Genomic DNA, 24,853 nt, shown 5'->3' on the forward strand with positions numbered 1-24,853 from the left:
CTGTAAGTGCTGTATGTGTGGATACTGCATCCTTGATATTACAGAAATAATATGATGAAAGTGAAATAGGGTCTAATATTACTCTTGAAGTGTTGTTTCATGAGGAGAACCTGGGTGCTGTATCTGAAGAACATGCTCCGCAGACTTACGTGTGTTCTTGGGGAGTCCGGGCCCGATGCTGACCTGCAGCATTTTATTTGTGGGGTTGAGGATGGCCACGTCCCCCTGGCCCTGGACGAACTGCACCTGCCGAGTGCCCCCCGCGCTCCAGGGACCCCAACTCTCCTTCTTCAGCTTAATTTCAAGTCTGGACACAACAGCCGCCAGTCATGGGAAGTTCATGCTCAGATTTTCGTAACCGGGAGAGTAACTGAGCTCCACAGCACAGCCTGGTCTCCCTTGCACCCTGTTATACTGCTATAGCGCCACTCCACCCCCCCTCGTCTTGACTACATCACCCCAAAAAGCACAGAGGCCAATCTCTTCATGCCCACTGAATAGGAGTTATCTTTGTAAGAATAATAACAATAATATCCTCCACAAGTTAAAATGATATATCAAGACCTCTGCAGCAATGCAGGACTGGTATTTTCTTTGCTGTCCGACTCCAGGTCAAACTCACATAGTGCCGAACTTCAGAGGTAGCGTCCTGTGGGTTTTCTCCTCGAATCTCTTGGACAGGAGGCTGATGAACTCCGTCTTGAAGATGCACTCCAGCAGGCTGTCATACTCCTGCTCGTGAAGGATGAGGAAATCGTCCTGCATGGTGCTGAGGGACGCGAGAGGAGAGAGAACAGCGTTAAAGGGGGGAAGCGGCTCAGGGCTCGGTCTTTGTGCAGCCCTCCAGGCTGGTGCTGAACTGCATTGCCTCCTGTAGCACATTGGTCCTGTAGCTGCACAGACGAGAACAAATGAGTGTGATAAAGAAAAGGAACAACTTTCCTCGCTCGTTTTTAAACTGGAGACTGAACTATGGCAAGAGATTAAAACAGAGGAAGAGCCTGTAAATGTCCACAACAGCACAGTTTTTGTCAGGAGGATGGCCATAATTAACCACTATTGTCCACTTACACATATTGTCTCAGCAGTATCAATAAGAAACAGCAGGAGCAAATAAACAATACAGTGCGTACCTCCAGATGACAAGAAAATTATGAATTGTTTTATTAACCTTTATTGAAAAACTACAATTTCCTTTTCAACTGGAGAAGAGGAGGATTGAAAATGGAAATGTAGCACGGAATCAAGGATGCAGTTCCAGGAATTCAGGAGTCTGCCATCGCCCAGGGATTCACAGAGCCTCCTGCAGCAATGATTCCAGCCCGGCACCAGACACAGGCTGAACAACTGACGACTTTCATCCCTTATCAAGGATGAAAATCTGCCATTTAAATGAGCTTGCCGTAGAACGAATTTGAATGCCACAGAAGTGTGTGTGCAGCAGTTGCCAGGGTCTAAAATTAAGAGTGAAAACCAAATCAAGTGGCTACATTGGCGACACCTCCATTTAGAAATGCTCCCATTAGTTAAGGCTCCTTAAACAGCATGTCCAGCCATTGGTTAAGCTGCTTATTACCAGAAATATTCCCCCCGCAGCCCCTCAGCATCACAGGTTCCATGCATTGTTTCCCCATTAAAGGCGAGCTTTTAAATGAGGTTTTTACGATTCCCCATTTCCTGATCTGTGTCACCTGCTATGTATTAATCGCCCCCCTTCCCTGCTCAGAACTGCAGCTCACATGGCCACCAGCGCACACCCAGTTACCTCCCACAATTCCCTGCTAGTCCGGCTTAGCCTCAGGGAGCTCCTTCTGCCCTGCTCCCATTAACCAGCCACAATCGGGCGCTCCTTTAATTGCACATTGTGCAAAGTAACCACAGGACTAATAACCTAATAATGTTTATAATCCTTGTAAAACCGCAGCCCCTTGCCGTCAAGATCAATGCTTACTGAGGAGTGGAGTTTCAGCACAGCCGAAGGCACTCACCCGTTCACACACTTCAATTTGTATATTCCAGGAGGCAAAGCAAAGGGCAAAGATTCCCATCGCAGACATTAATACAAAGCAGAGACTGAAAACTGGCATGAGCGTCCTTAAGAATCTTCTCAGATTCTTTTCCCAAGGAATCTTTTCTATGAGAATCTATATTCAAGAACATTCTGCTGTGACAAATGAGCTCTCGAGCCTTCTTAAACACACTCAGGCCCAGCCCAGAACAGGACAACAAACCTGCTGAGCTTGAGGCAATTATGTCTGTACAGCAACATCGCTTGGTTAAAATAATTCACCGTTTCCTTTTTCTGAAATCAAACTTTTCTGAGATGTCTGCAGCTTCGCAGGTGTTGCGAAGCGGGAAAGAGCACAGATCAGGGATTTCAGCCTACTTCCTTTGAAGTCGGCCTGCGCACTTCTGCAGTGCTCAGCTGGTATCTCCCCTGCTCTCTGCCAGAGGATATTCGTCATCCCAGCAATAACAGCACTGGGGAGACTGAAGTGCTCTAGAGGGGGGTGGTAGATCAGGGGGAGACAGTGAGACAGAGCTCTGGCTTTGAATCGGAACAGCTGAAGGAGCTGAATCTTTCTGGTCTTGAACCGCAGACAAACAGGAGACCTGGCAAGAATCCTCAAAGGCTCTGAGAAATTCAGCCCAGAGGATGTTTTCAGAATCAACAGTGAAACACACACCAGAGGAGACAAGTGGAAACTCCATAGAAGTGCAATTAAAACTGAGAACAGGAGGGACAAGCTACCCAGCCACGTCGTTGAAGCCAGTACCCTGGTTACTTTCAAGAAACTGAGACAGTAGATGAGATCCTTGGAACAATTAGCTATGGACCACACCGACTGGATGTGCTGGATGGCCTCCTTTCGTTTGTAATGTTCCTGTGTTCTCCTGTCCCTGCCTTTCACAATGCAGGGCCCTTGTTTCAATTTTGAACTCGGCAGCAAATTTCCATTTACCAGGTGCTGTCTTTGATCCCTTGGAAAAGTAAAAGGGTCTGGGTGAGGGCTTTGTTCCACATACCCCTGCCATGACACGCTTGTTTAACCTGGGTGGGAAAATTGCTCTCCAAAGGACTGAGGAGTGCTAATAATAAAACTTATAAAGCGCTTTTCTGGGAACACCACTCAAAGAGCTTTACAGGTAATGGGGACTCCCCTCCACCACCACGAATTTGTAGCCCCACCCGGATGGTGCGACAGAAGTTTGCTCACCACACACCAGCTATCAGTGGGGAGGAGAGCAGAGTGATGAAGCCAGTTCAGAGATGGGGATTATTAGGAGGCCATGACTGGTAAAGGCCAGGGGGGAATTTGGCCAGGACACTGGGGTAACATGAGAAATGCCCTGGGATGTCAGGACCTCGGTTTCATGTCTCATCCGAAGGACAGATGGATGGAGACCACGAAGAGAAGATCAGTCGAAGGCTCTTGAAGTGTGTCTCAGAGGCTCATCTGTGATCACCTCCTCGCCATCTGAGCGTAGGACTCATAGCGGAGTGTCCTCGACACGCCCACCACCCCAGGGTCTGCCGCAGCCTTGGGAGCTGATTGGCGAATGAGACTCCACAAGCAGACAAGCCCCCCACCCCCCTCCACCCCCACACGGCGGGCGTACCTGAGAGAGATGGCCAGGATCTTCTCCACTTCGACCCGGCGCTTCAGCACCTCGGTCACCTGCCCCTTGTCCGGGCCCTGCTTGACCTTCTCGCGGCCGATCAGGTACACGCACCTCGGGGTGAGGATGAGGTCCCTCTTCACACCCTGCAACCACACAAGGGAGCTGTTCTCTGTGCGGCCCGGCCCTCCCGAACGGCTGGGGGCTGCGGTCACGTACGCCAAAGGGCTGCGTCACCTCGGCAGGTACGAGGACAGCACGGCAAAATCACCTTCGGAAGCAGCTTTGAAACAGAAGAGCGGCTTCCGACGCAAGCAAGTCATTGTCCCAGAGTCGGGCCACTCTCGTGATGTACCGAGAGGCAATATCAGTGCAAGAAAGGAGTACTGGAACAAGAGCACTTATGTCTTTCGTGCCTCTCGGTTTCAGCGTGACGTTTTTGAATGATTACAATATGAATTTCAAAATGCGGGTTCTTCACAAGGGAAAATGTCGGGGAAGTCCAGCATAATGGCCAACAAACCTGTTTTTTTCTGTATGTCTGTGGTGAATGTCTGTGGTGAAGGAGAGCCATTAAGTTAATTCCTTTCCAATAGCCCACAGTGACCACAGACCGAATTTCAAGCACCGGTTCTGAAAACATTGAAGCAGCACTCGTCCGCATTTTTAGACTTGGTTTTGAGGGGGAAATCCAATCGATGCAAGGCCACTTGCATTCTGACACAATCAGAATTTCCTAGAAAGAAACGAAAATCTGTGCCTTGGACTCTCGTTCGTTGAGGTGCCACTTTCAACCGAGCTTCCTCTTTCCAAACCTCATCAGGTTTTAGCGTTTCCTGTCTGACATCTCAGCCGTTTGTAACCACAGGAAGCGAAATAACTCCTAAAGAGTCGAATTAGTGTGCCTTACTGAAAGAGATACCCACTAATTTCTCTTCACATATCTCATAATTCAATTCATATGCTTGTACTGTATAAGGATTTCCCCACTCAGGAAAGAAAGACAAAATGGCAACTCTATTTGAATGTTGCTGCATAATGGCTTCATTATCCCTTCATAGTTGCTACACAAGACATTATAATCAAATGCATAATACTTTATAGGGACATGCCCACACAACATACTGTAACAATAAGAGGTCATGCAGTTTCTTTTAGCATTGCATCAAAGTGCTATCAACAGTGCTAAAACAAAAGCCAGGTCCCCTTATGCATGTTATGTCATTCAATTTATTGTTATTAATTAGTTCAATTATGCATTATCAATTATGCATGTTATGTTATTGAATTAAAGTGTAACTGACAAACCTAACCGCTAAGGACGTGGTGTCAGAGCGCTGTCCAACGGAACCAGAGTGAATAGCAGGAGCTAGGAGCCCCTCTAGGACCACATTGTATCTGGCCGTTTATGGGTGCCGTCCGAGCATGGAGAGACAATGAGCTGCTCGCGGGTACCTTGAACCGCCGGTCGTATTTGGTGACTTTGTCGGCGAAGTCGATCTTCTCCCTCTTGGCCAGAAACTGCCGCAGCTCGGGCCGGTCGTCCATCCCGAGGTAATCCCCGACGAAGTTCCTGTTGATGCTGTGCCTGCGGCGCTCCTTGCGGTTCAGCAGCAGGTCGGAGGCTGAGGACACGAAGGACAGGGTACGGACAAGCTCAACGGGTGAACAGCAAGTCCTCGGGGCAGGCCTTTCTATCTGGGCTCCAGTCCTTCTTCAGCCGCATCGTGGGGCAAACCAGGGCAGTGGAGTGAAAACCTGCGTGACCAACTCGGCTGCAGGGCCCAGCTGGGCTCGGGTTCCGTTAAGCCAGTTGCACTTCTGCTGTGCTTATAATTACAGTCATTCAATCAAGTGTGTTTCCCACCGAAAGTCATCACAAAGCACGGCTCTCTTCTCCAGCCCTGACTGCTTATTTCACCTGCACCTGTTGCCACAAACTAATGTGGCTTTGATTTCTCTTCCTTTCTACCAGTGAACTCACTTTCAAAACATGTAGCAAGGCTTTATTAAAGGGACATTCTAAAGCCAGCTTCTTAACAGAGCCGATGGACTTTAGCCTCATGCTGGGCAGATTAAACTGGATTTATATGCAGTGGTTAATTATAATCTATGGGAAACTAATTGCTCTGAATGGACTGATTCCAGGCATCTTGGGGTGTGGAGCTTATGAAAGCATCACGTTGATTTCTTTAACCAGTGTAGCTGTTCATTACCTAACATAATAATCAAATTAATAATATCTTGTATAAGAAAAAGATTCACTTCTCATCACAGGAGAATAAATACAAAATATTGCTGCTTCTGCATTAGAGGTTGACTGTATCACAGCTGTAAAGGGAGGGTAAGAATGGGGAAACGAAGTTCATTTGCTCACAGAAAACAAGACCCTAGTTTCAGCAGAGGGAAGTTTACAGACCAGTGAAACACTGAAATGCAGAGAAGAATTTGGAAATGCAAATGCAGGGTAGCAGACAGGCTGAAGTCAGGGCTACTGGGAGAATTTGGCACGCAGTCGAAAGCTGAAATGTCAGGGAGATGCAGGCATTCGCTGTGGCCGTACCTTCCTCTCTCATCTGCACGTATTTCTTTCTGGCCTGGTACTTCCGCCAGGCTTTCTGGATCGCCCGAGCGTAGCCGTCGAACTTCCGTTCCCTCGTCTCTTCAAGCAGGAACAGCTGTGAAGGAGAGAAGACAGATCAAAAAAACGAAATCCCACTTCCCAGCCCTCCACAGGAGAAGGGCCAAGACAAGACCCTGCAGGAACTTGCCGCAAGCTGTCAGTCACGTGTTCTGTATAAAAAGCACATTATTTAGTTGGTGATGTTGCATAACTGAGGTGCTGTTACTAGACCACTTGCAAACAAGGCCCACTTAGGACCATTTTTACTTTCACCACGTCAGAGTCCTCGTACTGAAGGTAAACAGTAAAAAAGGAGGGTAAATCTGCACAGCCAAATGAAAGCAAACAAATACCATGATCGATTCTTTACCGATTTAATTCTTTAGATTAATACCATTTTATCCACATTCCTAATTACTCCTTCTAGACCTGATGACGTGACTGCAAAAAGCACTTTTAAAAAAAAAAAGCAGTCTTTATAAAAAATAAAAATCTTCCTTAACACTAATTAGTGAAGAAGGAGAAGCTGCGTCAGTAACGCCTAAGGTCATGGTCCTTCAACTAAAATGGCCGAGTTAATGAACAGGCTGCTAAGAGACATCAAAGCAGCATTTCACCTCTTCTGTGAGCCAGGGGTGGCCAGGACAGCACTCCAACCTTCTCTTCTGACCCGTGAATCATTCAGTGCCATTTCCTACTGCCCTGCTATTTCCTGCACCAACTCGCTACGGCCAGCAAAATAACAAACCCGGCTTTCCAAGAGACTAAACATCCTGTCCGATTTCAAGTGCCCATGTGATGGCTGGCAGGGAGTCAAAGAACCGGGGTGCCCTTGTTCTCCTCTGGGCTGTGCGGCCTCCCCGTGCGCCTTCCTCGGGGTCACAGAAGCTGCTGTCCCAGCGCGTCATATCACAATCGCCAGGCACGTCCCGGCACAAGCACAAGAGAATGTCCCGTTACGATTAACCACGTGAGGGAGGGAAAACAACCCGCCACCCCACCACTGTTGCTGGAGACACGCATGACAAAATGTGACCCGTCACTAAAATTTACACTGCCAAAGGAAAGGGGACCAAGACCAGGAGTTCTAAACATCTTTGTAAAATAAAATATCACAAGTACATAATCACTGGATAATGGGGCCTTGTTAGTAGAATTAAAGGTCGTTTGCTTAATGCCATTATTTCAGAAGCCGGTCTCATAAGAATCAAAAGTCTACTTGAGAACAGAAACGGGACTTTTAAAACCTGATGGCTGGGGGGCTGCAGGGGTGTAGGGGCGGTCGTCTCAGGCTTTCGCGAAATCACACGTTGGCACACAACCCCCGGCATTCACATGTTACAAGGGCTGATTCAGGTGTGTGCTGGAAATGTCAATACGTGAGCTCACTAGCCTGCTGAGTCACAAAAACAGCTTTCATACAGTAGCACAAAAAAAAAACTGCAGCCTCTGTGTCTGTCAGAGCCCCACACCCCTCACCACATCATCGCACTTCAGATCAGGACGGGAACCGAAAATCTGCAGGCTCGGGTTTCCACAGGCCAGATCTGACCACGGCGCGGCTCGGATCAAACAAAGGCCGGCCTTATTCGCTTACCTTCCGAGTGAATGAAAACACACGCTTCTTTAATCACGCTACAGCAGTGGAGCAGTGATTAGGTTTGTGGGTCAAACTGCTGCTTTAGTCCACTAAAATGCCCAGCTGGACATACAGGCGGAAAAACAAGTAGCTTTGGATAAAAGTGTCAGATGGAATACAGTCGCATTAAGAGCTGTACTTATTGCATCATTTGGGCCTTGACAATTCACAGAATTGAAAGGCGCTACATAAGAAACTGATTGAATTGTGGGTGACCGATGACTCCTGTTGATGCAGGAATCACAGGGCTGCTTCCTCCACACTGTGGCTAGAATGAACAGTGTTGTGTCGATGATAAGGGGGCTGGTGACGATGTTACCAGCGTGACACACTACACAAGGCTGAGAATGGGACGATAAGGAAGATGAAACTCTTGCGCAGTCAGGACAGTCCCGCGCTCGTCTGGCCTCCCCTTACCTAAGCCGTGCCCGAAGCTACCCGGGTTGGCGCAAAGCAGGAAAGGAAAAGACCTGACGAGCCCCTCATTCTTGCCACAGCCATGGCCGCGGTGAGTGCTGGCCTGCGGGCTTACCGACTCCGGCGCCTTGATGAAGATCTTCGTGCGGCCCAGCTGGAACTGGTCCTGGTCCATGTTGACTGACCGGAGGAGGTGCAGCACTCCCTGTTTCTCGTCGCCGCGCCATGTGGGCCAGGACTCCTTGGTCAGGATGGCGTACCTGAGAGGGAAGGGAGGGTACAGTCAGGGCAGTTTTCAGAGCTGGCCAAGACAATCCACTGGCGCACCAAGCAAAGGCATCTGCATGTGAGTCTGGAGCCATAGCTGAAATATACCACATGGAGAAAAGACTGTAAGAAAACGGATGTGGAACTCTTCAAACCCATCAGGAAGAATGAATATTGATTTTTTTATTGATCGTTTGTAATTTATTGTATTTTAGCTAAGAATGATGACATTATCTTCCCGTAAAGGTACTTTCTAAGAAATTAAACTAACAATATTTCTCTGTGCTTGTCTGTCTTTGCTAGTTCAAACGTGAGATCCAAACTACATTCAAAACCAGCCTGGAAAAAGACAGGGCTTTCTCTCAGGAGAGGTGTGGCATATCGTCGGGCTGACAGCGAGTGTCAAGCCCACTCTTCTCTTTTCAACACTTAAAGGATTCCTTTATTGGAGCCTGGCCTTTAGCACATCTGGGCTGCTGTTGGTCACACTTGTGAGCAGAGCCGCACGAAAGCGGCGCCCGCTGCCTGTGTCTGGATTTTTGTGAATTCCGGGCAGGCTGAGCAAGGGTGGAGCGACCGTCTGTTTTCCTCTCCCGGGCAGAGCCAGGGAGTGACTTCAGCCCCCATGCAGCAGCCATCAGCCTCTCCAATGGCCCTATTCACAGGCTCCAGCAGGCAGGCCGGGAGCCAGCCAACACAAACAACAGCAAAGTGTGCACTTCCTGGTTGCCTCAAACTGCAACTCCTGTGCACGCCCTGTGGGAGTGAGATTAGAGGCTGAACTGAGGAGACCCCGCCATGATTTACACCGATTAACATCAAGCCACTCTCTTGTGCACTCTCCCTGTCTCTCTCTCAGGTCTAGTGTCGCCAGTGGGCCTAACACTATGCTACTTTTCTTTTTAATGTTCACCTCCTTTTGTTTTTTTACACAAAACCTATAACAGCCAATAAAAAAAGATGCATAAACAGACTCAAAAATACTTCAAATGAGAGCTCTTTTCACCAAGACAGCCTCAATTTTGCATGCGTTTTTATGGCGCCTGGCAGTTTCATCAGTTTGTTTGCCACGGCAGTAATGTACGCCCAGCGTGTTGTGCAGGGCCGCCCCTCTCCTACAGGGTTTTTATCAGCCTGCGAAAACGAACCACCTCATTTCAGCTGCGTTTTTCCACCTTGAATTGCTGAACTCCCTTCAGCCATGGATAAAGAAAGCGTTCGGCTTTCTCGTTGCATTTCCTCTTTTCACAAGCTTTCCAGTGATGCAGTCTCCGGCAGCCAGGAAAGGAACAGAGCGCCAGATGGATCGCCAGCTTACCTGTTCAGAAACTTCCTGAAAACCCGCCGGTATGCGTAGCCAGCCCTGCGGACTCTGATGTTCTCCTTCAGGCCCAGATATTCCACCTGGTGCTTCACTCTAGACATTGACGGAGCAAACAGAACACAGTGAATGAGCTGATACCAGCCCTTCTACTTTGCCTGCTTGCTCCATTTCATAGGACTTTACTGCCTGAAAAGTCCCAAAAGATTTTCAGAGTAAATACCACATGTGCGGGCACTAGGGCTTTTAAATAGAAAAATCCCTTCATCTACATCTAGTCAATAGACTCTAAAATTGCACTTGCATACCTGAAGCAAAGAACTATTTCAAAAACCAGGAGTTGATCCTGGGAGTTGAAATCAATACCCAAAGCACCGATTCATGTCCTCAGATGTTCCTCTCTGAAGATTCACCTGTTGTTTTCCGGCTTCCTATGTAAAATCTCTCCACCCACTGTGCATTCCCCTGGCTCTCAAGATCAAAGGTCAAACCTGTCAGTTTCAGGCTTTCCCACCAGTGTGAGAACAGCGTGGCCGAGGTCTCGTTATGTCTTTCAAATGTGCAATTGAATTTCCAAACTAAACGTGGAGGGCTCCCTGGATTCATTTTTTAAACACATGCTGCCTTTGGGAAGAACGCATTCAAAGAGCTCTTTCTATCGTGAAACCTGACCAGTTTTCTTTTTGGAGAAACAACAGGAAGGCTACAACGCCCTGAACAATGAAGTGCATCAAATCAGTACATCGTGTACCTCGCTGCACTTTCTGAGGAAAGAAAAACAGGGGGAGAAGGCTGCACAGTCTCTGCGCAGTTACAGACTTCCTCCCTTATTTCGGAGATCTCTTAATTCGATTAGATTCTGATAATGCCATTATGACCGCCTAGCTAAAATTCCACAGAATTTACAGCCGGAGCTCGAACATGAAATGCCAGATTACTGTACGTCATGAAAACTAACAGAAATTCACTGTCTAATCTTCATAGTAGTGTAGGAATATTACGCTATACAAAAAGTGAAAAAATATTAAATACAATTGTTTAGCTTCCAGTGAGAGGAGGCACGGCAGCGCTGTCATTAGCCCTGCTGCTTCACCACAATGGGGCCTTGGGTTCAATTCCTGAGGTGCTGTCTGCGTGGAGTTTGCATGTTCTCCCTGTGTTCATGTGGGTTTCCTGCCACAGTCTAAAGACATACTGGTAGGTTAATTTGCTTCTGGGGAATTGGCCCTGGTGTGAGTGTGTTTTGTATCTGTATGTGCCCTGTGATAGACAGGCATCCCATCCAGGGTGTATCCTGCCTTACGCCTGTTGCCTGCTTCCGTGAATTACAGAAAGCAGTTAGAAAATGGAAGCATGGATAGTTTCTAATAGAGCACAGACCTGTAAATTGTACAGACTAATGCTTTGCACATACAAGCACAACTACTGATTTGTGGACAAATGTTTCTATTGCTAGGTGGAACCAAAGGCTTCAGCTTGTGTTTTTTTTTAGTGTAGTACTTGTGTGTGAGGCAGACAGCAGGCAGGGGGTTAAATTCTCAAATTGGACATTGGAAGTGATGCCTTACCGCCCCTCCTCCCAGTCCCTTGGCTTCTTGGTCTCGTTGGGTTTGATACAGCGGATGTAGTGGGGAGTGCATTTCACCAAGGTGCTCACCAGATCGTTGGCTTGTTTCTGTGAATGGATATCAGGCGGTGGAAAGCTCAGTTATATCACCTGAAACTGTCAAACACAAGCTTTCTCTCTTCTCCTTTAATGAGCTCTGACACAATACAAACCACAATCTCAAATTAAGTTGCCCTCCAAAGAAGAAGTGTTAATGATGTGCATGTGTCCCTACGCGTACAGAGTGCGGCTTCATTGCTCCCCACTGAGCGAGGAGCTGCAGCAGTAAAACAGAATGAGACCTGACTGGATGCTGAACGAGGGACAGGAATACAGTATATGAACTGGCTATTATGAGTTTTTCTTTAATGAAAACCCAGATAACTGTGCCCACTGTGATTACACCTTTACAGCTCTCTTCACCTTACAGTAAAAGTGCTCTCTTTGTTGTAACTCTAAGCTCCGAGAGCTGTTCAGTATTGCACAGAGGGCTCGGATGAAATGCACAGACAGCGGACAAGCCGTACCTCTTACCATTCAGGAGGTAACAGAAGACACAGAGCGGCTTAGTGGAATGTGCAGAAAGTTTCAAGTACAGCTAGCATTAGCGGGGCGTTTATGTGCCCCACAGAAAACAAAATAAAATGACAGAATAAATATATGAAAGCAAAGGAATAAAAGAATTGATAATATAGCAACAAAATGTGAAAAGGCCTCAGATGGGAAATCTAGGGAGAATACACTGGAGCAGGTGGACAATTCTGCTCAACAGCTGTTAGTCTGTACATCCTGCGGCACAGAGACAGTTGTGCCTCGGTGTCAGGACTGCAGCGAAGCAATAACATCACAGACATATGACCCCCGGAGCACGGACAGCCCGAAGCAGCAGCAAAGTCAAAGGGCTTTAATCTCTTTCCAGCTACTGCACCTGCCCTGACAGAAAGGGCAGTTGTTTGTTTGTTTTTTTTTACTTGACAAAAAAGCAGAGACTCAGTCCAGTATCTCTCCTTCCAGTCACCTTTATTTTGCTCCCAGCAGTTGTGGGTCGGCCTTTCTTATCTGCTTGGAGGTTTTCGGGGAACAGGGCACGTATGAAAGACCTATTGGAGAAGATGACGGGGAAAAAAAAGCAAAACGCTCAGAGTTATTTTTGGAGACACAGGACAGTTGCGGACAGTTATGAAATTAACTTTTCATCGATTTGGAATTACAAGATAATCCCAGTCTTGTGGCTCATATAGTTTTTGTGTACATAAAGACCAATAAATGGTAAAACACCTAACTTTGGGTCAAAGCTGATTCAATGCTGAAAATTACTTCTTAACATTTTAGCATATCCATTATTTTAAAGAAACATTCTGTAATACTGTTTGTAATACAATTTTATAATAAGTGGCTGACCATGTATTCACTTACAATGAAATTCTGTAGCAGATATATTAACAGAGAGCAGATCAAACTAAAAAGGATCTTGAAAGAGAGGGGGCTCTAGTTGTTCTGTCACAGATCTTTTTGGTTTGCCTAGACGGGTTGAATATGATTATCAAGAGACGGAGATGATCTGTCCAGCTGGGCAGTGCAGCTTTGGGCTCATTCACACCAGCAACAATGAATTTTGCAAATGAACTTGACAAAGAGGTGTGCCTTGTACTGCGGCAGTCAGATCTGCAGGCTGCAGTTTCCTAGCTCATTTGGAGGCGTGTGCGAATGTCTTCTGGCGGGCCTCAGCCTTACACCACAAAAGCTGCAACACAATAGTTCGGACTTGGGGTGTTTGAACAGATGGCAGCCTCAGCTCAATAGAGCCATGACGGTGCCCCTGCTGAGAGCCCCCTGTGCACACCAGGGCTGAGCCAGGCGGACAATAGCAAGGCCACAGCAGCATTTTCCACAACACTTCCCAGAAGGACGCCACACGTTCACATGGGGTGTAGGGGAAAATGCAGAAGGGGGCAATGTTAAATGCATCAATGCCCCGCTCCTCTCTTTCCACAGCTACTGCCCTGACTGCTACAGGTGTACCTTGCCACCCAGGTTTTTTCTGCTGCAACCCAAAGGAAAAAATAATCCGAGGGCAGGACTTCTCCACCTCAAGGGACCCCTCTCGACAAGCCACGCAACCCAAGATAGGAGCCGTCACCTACGTTTCGCTGCTCTGCATCAGCTCGATGAGGTCCATGAACAGCACGTCTCGATTTCTCTCGCAAAACCCCTCCGCGTCGTACGAAACCTGCAGACAGCGCCAAATGCAGCAAAGTCAGCCGCCAGCAGCTCCTCCTCGCCCTGCTAGGGGCCCCTAGCCGAGCCCTGTCCGCTGTTCCCAGCCGGGGAGAGTGGCGGAGGGTGGGGGCTCACCTTGCCGGCGTAGTGGTGGATGATGAAGCCCTGGTTCCAGCTGTTGAAGTGCTCGTGCGAGTTGATCTGCACGCGGAGCTTCTGCAGCAGCGTCTGGTCGGCCCCCTCGCCCACCGCGTGCATGGTGGCGCACACGTCGTCCAGAATGCTCATGATGCCCGGGGGGTTCTGGGACCAGAGCACCACAGAGAGGGAAGTCAGACTCCGTTTTCAGGGTCTAGCGGTGACAGGTGGCTGCATTTCCTCCAGTGCCAATTACTGTCTAGTCCATTTTGTATTTTGAGCACATTAGTATCCAGTCAGGGAGGTCATGTTCAAGTGAGAAATACATACTAGCAGTAATGCGTTTATTCCATCCTGAAAAGAGAAGAAAGGAAACAACGTTTCGGCTGTGGAGCCTTCTTCTCTTTTCAGCATGGGATGAACCTATTACTTGTTCCTTTGCAAGTATGCATGCTGACGCAGCTACCCACCTGAACTAGCGGTAATGCTGCTTCAGTACTACTTGTAGAAAAGGCTGCAAATCCTGGGATCAATAAAATAATAACTACCAAACGGGCTAGACGGGCCTCTCCGATTCTTAAGTTCTTCAGACTAGCAGCTGAGTGCTAGAGAGAACCTCATAATTTCTCCAAGCAGTGCATTTTTCACATCTCCAGCGAAGCACGCTATTTATTGTGAGCAGTGAGTGCGTCAAATCCCCCCACATCTTCCGCTTTAAGGGAAAAGAAAGCCATGTGTGCTGACAAAGGTCGAAAGCAAGGTCGAAATTCCACTTGGCATTATAGCATTTTGTTTCCTGACAGGTTAACCACAGATGCAAGTACTGTTTAAGAAAAATGGTCCCTTCTCTAATCAAGTCTCATTCACCGCACCGTCTCCAAGCACAAACATATGCACATGTAGCTTTCAAGGGAGTCACCAACTTCCATTTTTAGCTAATTGAGTATGTCAAACCACAGCTGCCGCTGAGCTGGATAAAAAATAAAAACACAAAGCTTAGTCCCAGCTGTCAGGAAAGGGCCGCCCGTTCCAGCCAGAATTTTCAATTCTCTGGGTCATGTTTTCTACAAAACAAACAACTCGTGCTTTTCTCCTAACCATGGGGAAGACTGCATTCCCACATCTAGGCAACACAACATTGGAACAAGAATCCAATGAACGACATGTCGTGTCTTTTTTCGGTCAGATCAGAAGGTTTCATTCCTCGTTCTGAAATTCACAGATAAAATTGGTAGCTTTTGGGATAAACATGGATGCAACGGAATTCAAAAAGCATGCCAGCACAAGTGCAGGTCTAACAACAACAACTGCAGAAAGGAACAGCAGAAACATAGGAGAGCATATAGCCCTGATGAGCCCAAGAATGGCTTTATCTTGTGCCTTATCTTTAATGGATGGTGTGCAGGATTAAAGCAGAAGTGCTGAGAGTCCCTTGTGGGTTGCTGTCCAGACAAACAGGGTGCTGTCCTGTCATTTAACATGTATACTGGTTACACAATGGGGAGAAAACTGAATTTGAACTGATCATTCACTGAAACCCACAATGTTATTCCAGTCATTTCAAAATGAGTTTCATTGTTGAACACAGCAAAAAGTTTAAGGAGGCGCGTAAAAAGCAAGACTTACAATTTTACTCTCTATGAGATCACAGACAATCTTGTTGTTGAAGTAGTCGATGGGAGTCCATCTAATGCCCTCCTGAATGTACTCTTCCTGAGAGAGAAAGCCAAGAGGTTTCTGAGAGAAGGGGCCTCAGAGGTTTCTGAGAGCTGTTTTGAAAGACAGCTCTGGGCTGAATGTAATGATTAGGAAACTGAAGCCAGCGGATGCATTTTCCATTAACGATATACAATGGCAACTGTGCCTTTAATACAGGATACTGTATTTCTCTTCACTGACACTGAAGTTAAACTATTTTTTATATTTAATATATTTTGTTTTTTTCCCCTTTTCTTCTGGACCATCTGAAATGATTAAAATGATAATAAAGAAAGACTACTGTACATTCTCCAGTGATAAAGTGGGTTAAGCACATTTGAAATTAATCTGTTTCAAATAAGTTGCATTCCATCATGGGATTATCTTAGTCAAGGTGATGTACAGCAAAGAGGGTTTCTCCAGAGCTCGATGGCACCAGCTGCATTAATGTCATGGTTAATTTATAGGAGATCGATATTCATGCACGACGGGCTCTAAAAGTCTTATTACCTGTTCGGCTTTCAGTGTCAGCTCAATGAAAATCTGCTGGAGTTTTTCATTCACAAAGTTGATGCAGAACTGTTCAAAGCCATTTTTCTGAAAAGGATAAAATGTATTATAACTCAAGCCGAACTGGATATTTAATGTACCATTGACAGTAACATAGTCTAAATACCAAATATCAGAAAACACTGTATATGCCATAACCAGTGATACCCTATAATATGGAAATAACAGGTACCGTGCTTTCCTTTCCTGTAGATAACAAAAACAGACACAATCACATTCGATTGTGCTTTACCTTACCATAAAAAGTGAGTTAGAAAAGGGTTTTTGGGTGCTTAAATAACGCACTTCAACCACGTACTAAAAATAAAACATGCAACAAAGCACTTTGACAATCTGCAGGGCACTCTGGCAAGCTGGGGATATGCTCTCTGCCGCCTACAGCTGTGGTTTTTAAGGAACTCTTATCTGCAAGTCAACATAGTTTTCGTGATGAGAAATCATAATTGAAGCAGTGCTCCAGCCTGAGCCCTGTACACTGCTTATCATCTTCTGTAAGCCGTAGTGTCCCTTTTTATAGTCTGTACTCTCATGAGCCTTCACATGCTGAACAAGACATTAAGAAACTGCCCGGTAGAACAGAGCAGAGGATTTGGGTTGAATTGTAAAGTATTAACCAAACAAACAAAAACACAGCACAGTGAGGTCCTGCAATCGATACACTTACAGTATAATGACATATTATTGAGACTCTTACTCTCTCAGCAACTACATGTTACAGTGCTTAAAGATATTTAAGGTAAGAAGTAAAATACTATTCAAGATGTGTAATTACTAAAGTCTAGGCATTCATATACACTTTAGACAATTAAATAAGTACTGTAAATTTCATCTTTTCATTCCAAACCTACTGCTATGTCACAGCAACATTGGCACTTCACTGTTTCTTTATTCACAGTACAGCTTGGTATTTGGGGCCTGATCGGGATTTGAACGCCCACACAAACATTCTTACCTGGAAAATTTCAAATCCATAAATATCCAGCACTCCAATGTTGTAGTCCTGATGGTCCTTCACCATGGCTTTATTAATCGACTGCAATGAACAAACATACAGTATGTGCAGCTGGATGAGAGCCTTAGATCATTTAGCGACCAATTACCAAATACTCTCTTTGCTTGTAACTTTTATGTTCTTAGTACATTAGATATTTATAAGAATGCTATTAAAATCACATCTCCACTAGGCTTAGAAGACAGAGAGGCCCAGAAACAAATAGTTTGTCTTGATTTAATAGCACATTTCTCCCTCCCCTTCAGACCCAAGCAATGTGCTAGCCAGGCCCTGGTTTGCATACACACTCTGCTGACACAGGCGGTTTTAAAGACTCCCTTGGCCACTGACATTACCCTTCACTCTTCCCTCCGTAATCACTTCGACTGGGCTTCAGCTACCTAGCTAAACCTGCCAGCCAGATGTTAGCAGTCCATTACAAGCACTTTGTTCCAGCTTTTATCCGCTACCTCAATTCTCTCTGAGCAGATTCCACAGAAACAAAAAAAAAAATCTGCAGCTGAACTGTTGAGCACAACCGAAGAATAAAACAGACATTTTTTGGACAGGAAGCACTTTTCTGTTGTATATAGAAGCAGTTATAGATCCCATCTGCATGATATACAGATTTATAATTCAGTTTACTGAAGGAATGAAAAGGATTTTAAATAAGACGTGAACTAAAACCTTTGCTCATCCGATGGTCTTGCACAGATGCAGGCATTACTCCTCGTGCACTGTTGCTTCAACTAGGAAATTCACTCCCGCATTTTAACTCCTACTAGACTAGGAAGAAATAGTGCTCACAGTAAAACTCCAAGGGGGATGGATCCCTGACCAACAAGTGCAATTACTTGTTACTTCATGCATTAATGAGAACCCTTCTTTCACACAAGTGCTGGGATTTGAACCCACAACCTCGCAGTTATGCATCCAGAACCCAGAACACTGCACCACACACAGAGTAATACGAAACAAAACGCTGATACGATAGCACTGAAATCTTGTTAAGAAATGTTTTCTACATTTAAAAAAAAAACTCCCTGCAAATCAAACGCCGTAGGCAGTTACTTTTCTGTTCGTCTCTGTTGCGGGCTTGGTAACCGGCGCCTGTGCCGGCAGGGGCGCCGAGCACTGCTCACCTCCACCAGGTAATCGAAGACGCGGGCGTGCAGGGCCTTGGACAGGGCATCCCTGGTGTAGCAGGCCTGCTCCACGTTGAGCGTGACGTCGATGGACTCCGACTTCCCGCCCCACTTGCTGTCCATCTTCCTGCTGGTGAGCTTCTCCTTCAGCCGGCTCTGGTCGATGCCCAGCAGGAAGGCGGGGAAGGCCAGGACTGCAGGAGCACAGTTAGGGCCTGCTTTAACACCCGGAGCCTACGGCCTGCTTTTCAACGTCTCTCTATCTCCACCCAAGCCGCAAAATTATAGCTTGGCTCCCGCCACGTGAAATAAACGTAGCCATGTCTCGTGGGGTGTAAAATGTGCGCTGCCCAACGGGCAGGAAAACGACAGAGCGGACACCAGCACAGGGCTCGTTTTAACACGGAAGAGCCATACGGACACCTGGACCAGCGATTCCCAATCCTGGTCCTGGTGACGCACACACCTGCTGGTTTTCATTCCCCTCCCACCTTCATCAGATAACTGAAGCCTTAACTGATCTAAGAAGTTCCTGCAATTGAATATTTGCATTGTGTTTCTAGTTAGAAACTTGGCATTTTATTTCACTTACGGCATACAACAGTTAAAGCTCCAACATGTTTAAGTTCAAATCCATCTTGTTATTATTAAGTCAATAAAGGGTTTGATTGTGTAGCTGAGGGCTCTGCAGGAGCAAAACCCCTCAGGTATGTGGGTCACAGGACTGGGATGGGGCACCCCGACCCCAGAGAGTCTGGCCTGGCACTCTGCTGGTGTCTTCCTATGAGAGAGTAGTCTCCCTTCTCCCTAGGGAACCCTCTCTCCCTCTCTCCCTCTCTCCCTCTCTCCCTCTCTCCCTCTCTCCCTCTCTGGAGTGCACCACACTGCCAGCCAGGGGGCGCGAAGCCCCTGCACACTGCCCTCTTGGTTTCAAGGCCCCGTGTGCGTGAACAGCCTGAGCAGGGGTCTCTGACCCTGGTCCTGGAGAGCCCCAGTCCAGCAGCTGTTAGAGCCGGCCTGGAAAATCATTAATTTCTAATGTCCAGGAACAAGTTAACTGCGAACCATTAAACAGGTGGTGTGTTCAATGAAGTCATTTAGAGATCATCTGGAACGAAAAGTAGTTCCCTTCCTCAAAACATTGTTTAATCAATGGTCTGCTTAAACAAGCTTTTCTAATCTTGAAGTAACAGGTAATTTAGAGTAACTTGACTGGACCTCTCCCCTTGTCTATTGGTTCCATTCTAAAAATATGACATGCTAAGAAGAAGAATATTATTCCAGTGAGGCCAGACCTTTAAACGAACATGACATAACCTAAAGTAATTAGAAATAGAGGAGGCCTTGCGGCCCCTGTATCTCATTTGGGAGTTAAACATGCTCGACAGAATGCTAACCCAAGCAGGAAAATGTCTGTGCTGCCGCAGTGCTACAGTATAGCACATTCATTTACTCTCCTGTCATGAGACCTTTTTGTTAATACACTGTTGAGTATCGTCTATGTGTATATCCTGTTTATCCATAAACCTTGGAATATTACCTCAAAGGAAGTGAATGTTTATTTATTGATTGGCAATTTAATAAAATGGAATATTAATTTGCAAATGTCTCTATATACAGTATATTACATTAATACATGTTAACTATTGTTAAACATTAACGAGAAGTAAAAATCCCCACAGCACTGGGGACAAATGAACAATCCGAAAGCTTTGACTCCTGTCATGACAGAGCAAGATATATATATATTCAGGGCTGTGGGGAGGAAACAGGCGTCTGTGGTACAAAGGGCTGTGCTGGGACCCACAGCAGCCAGCAGCGAACAGATGTGGAGTACCAGGATGTAGACAGCAGCAGACAGACTGCAGAGGGGATGTGACACTCGAAAAGGAAGCACAGCGATTAGGGAACACCAAAAAGACATCTGCACAGAACAGAAGGTGGCTTTGTACCCATGGAACAGCAGCCTCTGAAATTCAGATTTCAGCCATTCCGAAAAGGGGGAGGGCAGGAAATCCAATATTTCCTTGCAGAATTCTAGTTAGTGATGTAATACTGCCATTTCCACAGAACTGCATTGCATAGAAAAAGCTGCCCTGCCCATAAGCCCAGGAGAAAAGCAATAACGCAGAATTACAGAAATTACTACAACAGAAACATATATCCTGATTAGGGGGCCATATTAGTAAACGGTTATTTTCCATCGCTTTAAGGTTTTCTATGCTTTTTTTATGAAGAAAAAAGAAAAACGTCCCAAGTTCAAAAGAAAAAAAACACCTATATTCTGAGATTTACACAGGATGCTGCCATCTTCCCTGTGCTTTTTTATTAGGAAAACAGTGTTGTGCTGTCGGGGATTTATAAAGCCAGCCTAAATTCCCCTAACCAACTGCGCTTCCACCCTCAGCCCATAACGATACCCACACTCCTCGCTCTCCACGGCGGCGTAGTTCCCAGACTCCTTGAAGGTGATGTTGCCCAGGTGCAGCACGCCCGCCACGATCTGCAGGACCTGCATCTGCTCCTCGGACCTGATCCCAATCACGTTCATGGCGTGCTGGAGGGAGAGAACGGGGAGGAAACGACAGGTGACAGGAGGCTGGAGAGCACATGACCAACAGAAGCAGGTCAGCGAAAAAGCCACGAATGAGGGAGAGGGGGCTCAGTTCATTATACCAGTCCTGAGTGCCTGTAGTATGATCTGAGCCGGGAGCCTCATAAGATCTCTGCATGTCTCGGGCAGGGACCGACAATCCTGGCTTTCCCATTCCCTTCCCAGTGGTTCACAGCAGCAGAGTCAATCAGGTATTTAAGGATCAATTTAGTGATTGACATTCTGATTGCATCACAGGTTTGCAATGATCCTGGAGGAGTAAAGGTCACTCACCCTTGTCCCATAGAATCTGCATCCACTGTTAAAAGCATGACTTTTAATCATGCATTTGTTAAAAACTAGATCAAGACAGTGCAATCTATAATTCTATAAAGGGTTTTGAAATTGAGCATTTTTTAAATTAAAATCTCTAGGAGGCAAGGGATTGAATTCCATTAATCAGGAGCTCCACAGATAAAGGCCTTAACTCAGGAGATCTCGTTCAGCATACTGAAGAACTTGTAATGCTTGCTTCTAGGTGCAAAATTAGAAACAGTGGAGCTGAACCTAAAGGACTTTGGAATTCTGAGCCAATTTTTTGATGGACTGCTTTTTAAATAAGGGCCTCTTCTGTTTTAGTCATGAATCTATACTATACTGAGTCAACATCTGGTTGACAGACTGCATGGACTCATATGCTTTGAGAATAGGTGATAAGTTCACTCGGAGACAAGGTGAATCAACAAGAATTTCACCACTTGCCTAAATCAAAATGTAATGGTCCTTTCTGGTTTTGTGAAATGAAAACACTCTCTTGCCCATCTGTTGTATGCATATGACACTGTACACTTAAAGAAGCTTTATATTAGAATCTCCACATTCAGACATGAATACAGAATACAAGCAAGTGCATTATTGTCAAAGTGTTTCCATAGTGACATAATATTTCACTTCAAACTAGCTTATTCATTTTGTATATTACACAGGATATCGCTTTTCATTCCTAATATATAGACCTCGTCAGAGATGCAACAGAACAAGCAGGTGTTCTCTCTTCAAATATTTCAACATTTCAAATGACAGTTACAGTAATTAACTGATAATTAGATATTCACCAAAGCATAAAATACTAAAGGAATTGGAAAATCATATAAGATTTTTGTTATAAAATATTTCATCAGCAGTTTTTTTAATCGGTATCGAAAGAAAGAATTAAAAGTCGAATACACAATTGAATCCACTGAGGCAGGTCATAGACGTATCTATTAAAATCAAAAGATCACACTGGTTTCTGAAGTGAAATTCTTATCTTTTTAAGAAAGTACAGAGAAGAATAAACAACAATGATCACAGAAAAACAGATTAAAGACAGATGCAGAAATCAAGCTCCAGATTTGACCCCCTGAGGATGTAGTGTTTCCATTTGATGGATCCAGTATGTTCTTTGGTATTGCTCCTTTGTTGCTAGTTCACTACTTTCATGCCTTTTATTTCAGTTTTCTAATTTAGCACTTTTGTTGCCTTTTCCTGTTGAAACATCAGGCATAAATCCATGAGCAGAAAAGTCTAGTTATTGGAGGGCCAGAATCCAGTAGGTGTTCCAGGTCTCCTTAAATCACCAGCAGCTGCAGACCTTTGTGTTAAGTGTTAATCAAGTTTTAAATTGGTCCAGTTCAGCTCAAATAGGTCATAAAGAGCCAAGTGGGAATTCAACTCATAGACACTGAGGCCCATCAAGGACTGGAGACCACCACCACTACCATAAACAGGAGCAGAACTAAGTTCTTACCATTGTCTCTTGAAAGTCACTCTTGTCATTGATGTCTTCCACCTTGTAGGAACCAGACTGGTTGAGGTAATTGTAATAGTCCAGGGAGGTGATTCCAAGACTGCTTCTTTGATCTCCACTGGCTCCTTCTATCAGCTGTGAAGATGAGAGGCCAGGTGATTAGATTTCCAGCTTCAAATCCCTGCCTGATTAGAGAAGCTGCATTCTCCAAGTAATCCTAAAACATTTCACCCAAACGCCAACAGTGATGCAATACAGATGCCTAAAGATTTCAAAGAAGCATGCTTACCAAAAACCTTTAATTCATGAAAATTGCTAAGTTGTAAAAGCATGGCAAATTGCAAATCAGCCAAAAGTCATTTTGAAGATGTGTATCTATTGCGAATCCTCCGTTCATACATTTTTATTTTTTGCTCTAAATTGCAGGAAATTATATTATAGGGAAGCAAAACCTCCTCTAGTTTTCCAAAGACCTCAATGACACACTGAAAAACAGCATTTCTTTCCCATATTCTGAAAAACGTTCAAGCTGAGGACATTTTTTTTTAAAGCCCCCCTTTCCTCACCTGGTAAAATATGTGGAAGCTCCTCTCACCAGGATTTCTCATAACAACCCGGGATTTTTCCAGCAGGAAGTTGGAAATTTTCCCCCCATCTGGCTCTCCTCCCGAGCTGAACTGGATTTCAAAGTATTTTCCCTGAAAGAGAGGGTTGAGCTGCCATGTCAAAGAGAGGCATGTAAAGTAAAAAGCAGAGCTTGCAAAGTTTTGTGGGCCCTCAGTCGCACACTTCATCTTCTTAGCTACTGCAAAGAGCCATGAAGTTACAGTTCATCAAGAAACAGAAACGTCTGATTGGACACATATCTGAGAGTTTTCTTTAAAACATTCAATTGTCAGTTATAAGGATCACGGTGTCACCAAGAAAGCCCTGCCACATAGTCTCCCAGCATTCCTCCTCTACCCTCTGCAGTGCAGCACCACTAGGGTACTCCCGGTCACCAGTGGCCAGTGACACGGTCCCAGGTTCAAACCTGTGATCGCACAGCTCAGCCTGCGTTTGAACGAGCTCCTTTCCTCACCAAGTCACTTAGGAGATCCGTGCCTGTGCGTTTTGAAAAGCATTTACTATTATTACTCTACAATGATAAGAAATTAAAAAAACAGATGAAAGGGTAATTTGTCTGGGAAGGAAAGAAAGTCATTTTTGTTTTATTGACACAGAAGGAACATTAATTAAGAACCTTGGATGGAGAGGCCAAGCTGGCTTGTGTTTTCAGCCAGCAGCAGCAGTAAAACAGGAGTGGTGTACTGCTGTCAAGTCTTGTGGCTGGGGGATGAGAGCAGCTGCCCCTGCTTTAGCTCGGTTTACATCCTCCCTGCTTGCAGTTAAAAGATTGTGTGTAAAGCTAACCAAATCCGAGGGAGCATGCAACAATAAAACCCATGAAAACACAAAACTGGCTCTCGGGGCTGCATTTTAATTTTTTTTCCTGCTGTTCCTCCTTTGTTCTGCCAAAGCCACAGGACGTGACAGTGCAAACAGGATGTTACCCGAAAACACACAGCACTTACAAATCTGCTGGAGTTGTTGTTCCGCAGCGTCTTTGCATTTCCAAAGGCCTCCAGCAAAGGGTTTGACTGGAGAATGATGTCTTTAACATGCTGAGGAGAGACAACAAGGGCCAGGATGTAAACTCTGAGACATATACCCAGAGAGGCATTTAGAAAGCTGACGACGGGAACTTCACAATAACTAGCAACAGGTCTGGAACAGATTAGGTACGTGATTTACGGACCATTAGTTGATTTTTTTTTCGTTTCAAATCAGTTTTATTGTGAAGCAAGGTTTTATGCATTCAAGGTATAACCATTCAGTCAGTGTACTTCAATTTTCTATATCTGAAGGTAAAACAAAACGATCATAGAGCGAAAAGCAAATACAAATAAGCAACGATATAGTATTCACCTACACTGAGGTAACGAAAAAGAAATCAACACTTGCATAAAAAAACCTCTAAACTCCCAAACCCCATCCCAAGAGTTCTTCCTGCCGTCGGAGCGATACCTGTTGTTTTAAATACAGCTTTTGCGTACATTGTATTATCTTTCCAAGAATCAAATGAAAGAGTCCCATGTCTTCTCAAACTCTTTTTGAGTTTTGAGAGCTGACCGTGATTTTGAAATTCGCCAAAGGTCCATTTTAGTACATGCAA

The 24,853-nt window shown here is 45.4% G+C and overlaps 1 protein-coding gene across 2 annotated transcripts in view; it reads right to left on the reverse strand.

Moving 5' to 3' along the window:
* myo1ea (myosin IEa) overlaps positions 1-24,853 on the reverse strand; it is a 70,191-nt gene that overhangs the window by 9,817 nt on the left and 35,521 nt on the right. For both annotated transcript variants that reach the window (XM_088921662.1, XM_088921661.1), the window contains exons 6-24: positions 24,213-24,302; positions 23,205-23,336; positions 22,639-22,773; positions 20,681-20,813; positions 18,254-18,450; positions 17,073-17,153; positions 16,061-16,147; positions 15,479-15,565; positions 13,850-14,017; positions 13,639-13,724; positions 12,513-12,594; positions 11,457-11,563; positions 9,886-9,984; positions 8,416-8,560; positions 6,185-6,299; positions 5,077-5,246; positions 3,622-3,767; positions 623-769; positions 150-307 (exon numbers count right to left, since the gene is read on the reverse strand). In XM_088921662.1, coding sequence (XP_088777788.1) covers positions 150-307; positions 623-769; positions 3,622-3,767; positions 5,077-5,246; positions 6,185-6,299; positions 8,416-8,560; positions 9,886-9,984; positions 11,457-11,563; positions 12,513-12,594; positions 13,639-13,724; positions 13,850-14,017; positions 15,479-15,565; positions 16,061-16,147; positions 17,073-17,153; positions 18,254-18,450; positions 20,681-20,813; positions 22,639-22,773; positions 23,205-23,336; positions 24,213-24,302 — 2,365 coding nt within the window. The remainder of the gene's footprint in view (positions 1-149; positions 308-622; positions 770-3,621; positions 3,768-5,076; positions 5,247-6,184; positions 6,300-8,415; positions 8,561-9,885; positions 9,985-11,456; positions 11,564-12,512; positions 12,595-13,638; positions 13,725-13,849; positions 14,018-15,478; positions 15,566-16,060; positions 16,148-17,072; positions 17,154-18,253; positions 18,451-20,680; positions 20,814-22,638; positions 22,774-23,204; positions 23,337-24,212; positions 24,303-24,853) is intronic.

The sequence above is a fragment of the Atractosteus spatula genome, chromosome 7 (assembly GCF_055471065.1).
Source record: "Atractosteus spatula isolate fAtrSpa1 chromosome 7, fAtrSpa1.hap1, whole genome shotgun sequence".
In the NCBI taxonomy this organism is placed as follows: domain Eukaryota; kingdom Metazoa; phylum Chordata; class Actinopteri; order Semionotiformes; family Lepisosteidae; genus Atractosteus; species Atractosteus spatula.